Here is a 5,564-nt window from a genome sequence, read left to right on the forward strand (position 1 = left end):
GATCTTACCACTACTATCTTCCAATTGTTTGATTCCTGTTTATTTTTTCCTTTCACTATGGCATGGAAATAAAAGTTATTTCCATCCCCCAATTGAAGCGAAGTGACTTTGGATTTTTGCCTCATTATCTGTTCTTCTAACTCAGTGCTTTGTAGAACCTTCTTAGTCCATTTCTGTACATCTTCAACATTAGCAGGGTTAAACCTATCTGTTGCCAGATTATTTTCAGCCTGCTCCAGGTTTAATCTAGCCATCTTTATCTGCTCAACCCCCTCAGTAACTTTGTGTGTAAGCCTTCTGAGTTTTGGTCTCATTCTCATCAGTTTATTCCATAACAAATACCGAGGTTGACCTCCCATTCTTAGGGTCCAATTGTTCTGAACAGTCTCCTGAAAGTGTGGTTGCTCAGTAGTACAATTAAGGAATTTAAACCGTCTATACCTCTGCTGCTTTACTTCAGTCTCATTGTATTTTACCCTAATAGGTGAGTGGTCTAAAATGTGTGCTCTTAGGAACTCAACTGCATAATTAGGGAACTTGAGGAACCAGGCTGGATTACAGATGACATGATCAATTTTTTAATAGATCATTCCCTGGCTTTGTTTATTGGACCAAGTATATCTACTCCCCAAACTATCATGTTCAAATAAATCACTCTTGTGCATCATATCTTCCAAATCACTGAATTCATTGCTCTGAACAGGATGCCCTCCAATTCTATCCTCAATTCTCATCACATTGTTAAAGTCCCCAAGAATCATCCAAGGGTCATGCAGGTTATAGGTCTGAATCTTATCCCAGAGGATTCTCCTTTATGGAAATTGATTATGTGCATAGATGATGGTAAGCCAATATTAAAATCTTCCTTGTGTGTCAACTACCCTGCATTGAATATGTTGTTCAGATACATCCACTTTCTCCACATCCATGCTAGCAGGGTTCCAAGAAAACCAGATTCTTCAATTATGATGAGCTTCATAATTGTCCATCCATTGCCAATTTGTTCCAAAATGTCTCCTGATTTTATTAGCGTTTGCTTGTTTGACTCTAGTTTCTAATAAGCCAGCACAAGACACTTGGTGTTTATGAAGATGGGCTGCAATCTCCACATGTATTGCCTGTTTATTCAAGCCCCTCACATTCCACACAATCTTCATGAACCTTTATTTTAATCTCCTAGGCTAGTCCCACCTAAGATAGCAAAAATGTTCTGACAGTCTACTGTGGAGCTTCCTAACCCAGTGTCAACTCCTTTCCCTTTGTTGGAAGATTTCACCTCAATCCAATCCCTAGGGGATTCATTTGGCACAGGCTCTGGTGGTTGTTCCTGTGTAACATCTTTATCCTCTTCTTTCTCTATGACTTGTTGAGTTGGTTTTGGTTCCCATCTTTTTTCTGCTTTATCAGGCCCTTTCTTGATGATATTTTTGCACTCATGCCCCATCTGATTGCATTTACTACAAAAGGGTGGTCTCCACTCATAATCCACATCCTGTTTGATAAGATCTCCCCCTGGTCCTCGAATGTTAATGTATGTTTTTAGCTCCCTTGTAACATCTATTTCAATTAAGGCTCTAGCATAAGACACTCTCAATTTCTTGGTCGTGCATTCATCAGTAGTAATTGGTTTTCCCAATGCACTAGCTATCTTCCCTATGCTCTTCTCTCCCCAATATACCAATGGTAGATGTGGAAAAATAACCCATAGAGGTAGTGTTCTAATCATATCTTCCTTCATAGTAAAATCTGGTTTCCATTCATGGAGAAACATAGGTTTTCTATTAATGGTGTAAGGACCTCTCCGCAGCACCATATCTCTATCACTCTTTAAATTAAACCTAATAATGAAATATCCTTCATTATTGTAGTACAATTCTGGTAGAGATACAAAGTTCCACGTGCTAGTCATGAATTTCCTAACAGCATTCATAGATAGATCTTCTCCTATGACATACATCACAAGCGCATCCTCCCAATACTGAAGTTCAGATTCAATATCCTGAGTTTCTATACTAACCTCCACTTCCCCATTAACTATACTAGGAGCTGTATACGAAATTTAAATACCATTTGAAGGGCAACGATTACCTTTGATGATTTCCACCTAAGGAATAGGCTCCTTCACCGTCGCTTCTCCCACCTTCAGACTTGCATCTGTGCTCACCTGTGGAATCTGCTCTTCCACGATAGGTTTCAGAACTGGAACTTGTGTGATAGTCTCTGTCGTATCCAATTTGCGTTGAGTGTTGCCACTACTTCCTGTATGTGATGAAGACGATGGTGTGAAGACATGTACCACCGCCAGTGGAGTGCGCGCCGCCGTTTTGCGTGGCCAGCCACGTCCCATTCGCCCTAGATCTCAGAGCGTTCTTTTCCTTGTTTTCTAGTTCATTTTATTACTTCTTAATTAATATATATTAAAATTGTGTTCAGATTTTTTTATATATTTTCTTCTATTACAAAATAGATAAATAATTATAATTTTTATAAATAATATAATTTTTAAACATAGTAGTTGAATATTATATTATAATATATTTATTTTTATTATTATAATTATAATTATTTTATTATTTATTATTAGATGAATATTATATCATAATTTATTATTAATATTATTATTTTGTTGATTATTATTGTTATTATTATTATTATAATTATAATTATTATGTTTATTATTATTATTATCATTATTATTATTATTATTATTTTGTTTTTTTTTATTATTATTATTATTTATTTTTAATGTAGAGACAAATTAGTAAAAATACAATTAGAATTTATGTTTAGAGTTGCTAGCAAGGTGACATGTGCCTAGGGTTGCCATCATGACAACCTTGAATTTATACTAAACTAGATTTATGGCCCGTGCGTTGCACGGGTTTGATTAGAATTTTTAGTTTAATAATTTATATATAAAAATTATATCATATGCTTACACGTGCTTTAGAATTATATAAAATACAAACAAAATTTTAAAAATATAAAAATCTCTAATAATTTATTTATATAAAAAATTTCAAAATTATGTTTTTTAAATTTAAAAGATTTATCATATTAACGTGAATAATGCAATATTATAAAAAGTGTTATATTAAATTATTTATAGATGATATTTGTGATTAATCATTAAATTCAAAATACAGTAGATTAATCTAAATTTTAATTATTCTTTTAGTGTTTAGTCTATAATTTACAATATAAAATTACTAAACTAACTACTAAAAAAATTACAATATAAAAAATCTAAAACTTTAAGCATGAGTTGTAATTATTAACATTTGATTTAAAGTCTGAAATAAGGTATTTTTATTTAATTTTTTTTAGTCAAAATCAAGAATTAAATTTGATATAACAATAAGTTGTTATCATACTGTTCTATCATATAGTATTTTTTTTATATCATCTATCGTTTTATTTATATTCATTATCATATTAGAACAATTATTATTCTTACCTCTTAAGTATTATAGCATAGTATGCTTTATAAATTTAATTAGTATTATCATTATTTTCATTTATCTTATCATTTGTCTCTTTGTTTCTTATATAATTGTTAGTTTATTATAACTTCAATCATCATTATTAAATTATAACAAAAAAATAAAAATAAATTAAATATTTATTTTTAAAATAAACTAATATATTTCATGTCAAAATAAGTATTTATATATACAATAATAATTATTAAAACAAAATAATGATTATTAAAAATTATAACTCTCAATTTTTCTAATTAAAAATTATCATTAATTAATATTATAAATGAGATTAAAAATTGTAACTCACAATTTAATTAATTAGAATTTATCATTAGTTATTATTGTAACTTAGTGATGGAGTAGCTATGGAATATGAAAAAAATATTGAAAAGTTGGTGCAACAAGGAATAAAAGTTATTATTCATTTAAAATTGATATTTGAATTAAATGATTATATTTTTTTTTCATAATAATAATAATTTTTGTGTGATTCAAATAGTAAATATTTATAGAATATATTTTATTCCCGTAAGAAAACAAGTACTACGAAGTAAAGGAAAAATAATGACTTATAGAATTTTTATTTTTAATTTCTTTTAATTAATATAACAGTTTATTAATATTTTTAGTAGAATAACACTCAATAAATGTTGTAACTGATATTTTTAATATTTAAATTTTTTTAAAATAATGACTTATAGAATTTTTTATTTATAATTTCTTTTAATTAATATAATAATGTATTAATATTTTTAGTAGAATACCACTCAATAAATGTTGTAACTAATTTTTTAATATTTAAATGTTTTTATTAATACAATTAATGAGTTATTGATTATAGTTTTTTTTAAAGAAAAATAATCGTCAAAGTTAAATTGAAAAATAACATAAAATATTTATATTTAAATAAATTCATGAAATATCTAAAGTATTTATAATAAATATGGGAGAAATAATGATTTAAAGAATTTTAGTTTTATTTTCTTTTGATTGTCATAATGATTTATTAAAAAAATTTAGTAGAATAATACTAAATAAATATTGTAACTGATAATTTTCATATTTAAATATTGTAAAAAAATTCATTAAATTTTTATTATAAAAAAATTGTGTACTTATTAAGAAAACAGGTAATTTTCTAAAAACGTATTTAAAATAGCACATCTTTTTTATATTTGTTGAGTAGAAATTTTAAACACGTTTATTTTATTTTTTAATGTTTATATATTATCATCAATATAATATATTAATTACAATTTTAGTATTCATTAAAATTAAAATAATTTTTATATTTGTAATTTTTATTTATTATTTAGAAAAACTAAGTAATTCGTAGTTTATATATAAAAATTATAATTTTAATATTAAACAGAATAACTAAAAGAGAATAGTTAAAAAAATAATTAAAATATAATTAGAATTGTAACACCCGAGGCCGAAGAAGGCGGGGGGTGGTTGCACCGCATGGAACACCTAAGGCCGAAGTGGGCAATGGTGGTCGCCACATCGGAATGAGAGGAATCCTGAGGCCGTGCAGGTATGGGACTGCATGGTTGAAGGAAAGCTTATAAATATTGATGGGTACTACCTATACCAACAAGATGTATCTTCTTTTCGGGAGCCCGTTCTATAAGAACTCCACAGTTAAGCGTGCTTGACTTTAAGTAGTATTGGGATTGGTGACCTTCTGGGAAGTTTCTCGGAATGCGTGTGAGTGAGGTCAAAGCATGCTGAAAAGACCCGTGTCTTTACAAATGGTATCAGAGCCAGACCTCTCCCAGTATGATGTGGTTCGAGGACGAACCATGCGGAAGTCTCCCAGTACGATGTGGTTCAAGGACGAACCATGCGGAAGCTGGTGGGCATGTAACACCCGAGGCCGAAGAAGGCGAGGGGTGGTTGCACCGCATAGAACACCTAAGGCTGAAGTGGGCAATGGTGGTCGCCACATCGGAATGAGAGGAATCCTGAGGCCGTGCAGGTATGGGACTGCATGGTTGAAGGAAAGCTTATAAATATTGATGGGTACTACCTATACCAACAAGATGCATCTTCTTTTCAGGAGCCCGTTCTATAAGAACT

The 5,564-nt window shown here is 29.7% G+C and overlaps 1 protein-coding gene across 1 annotated transcript; it reads right to left on the reverse strand.

The window, feature by feature from the left end:
• Positions 1–1,168: 1,168 nt before the first annotated feature.
• Positions 1,169–2,347, reverse strand: LOC131642624 (uncharacterized). The gene is made up of 2 exons (XM_058912849.1): positions 2,149–2,347; positions 1,169–2,046 (listed from the first exon to the last, which is right to left on the reverse strand). Exons 1-2 carry the CDS (start codon positions 2,345–2,347, stop codon positions 1,169–1,171), a joined length of 1,077 nt encoding a protein of 358 aa, XP_058768832.1.
• Between the last annotated feature and the right edge of the window lie 3,217 nt (positions 2,348–5,564).

The sequence above is a fragment of the Vicia villosa genome, unplaced genomic scaffold, assembly GCF_029867415.1.
Source record: "Vicia villosa cultivar HV-30 ecotype Madison, WI unplaced genomic scaffold, Vvil1.0 ctg.005456F_1_1, whole genome shotgun sequence".
NCBI lineage: Eukaryota > Viridiplantae > Streptophyta > Magnoliopsida > Fabales > Fabaceae > Vicia > Vicia villosa.

What these genes read in the sequence shown, in the direction of transcription:
- LOC131642624 (XM_058912849.1), bottom strand. Translation starts at nt 2,347, where the DNA reads ATGGGACGTGGCTGGCCACGCAAAACGGCGGCGCGCACTCCACTGGCG. An exon ending in ACAGGTGAGCACAGATGCAA is followed by an intron (nt 2,047 to 2,148) that starts GTCTGAAGGTGG and finishes TTTCGTATACAG; the next exon opens with CTCCTAGTATAGTTAATGGG.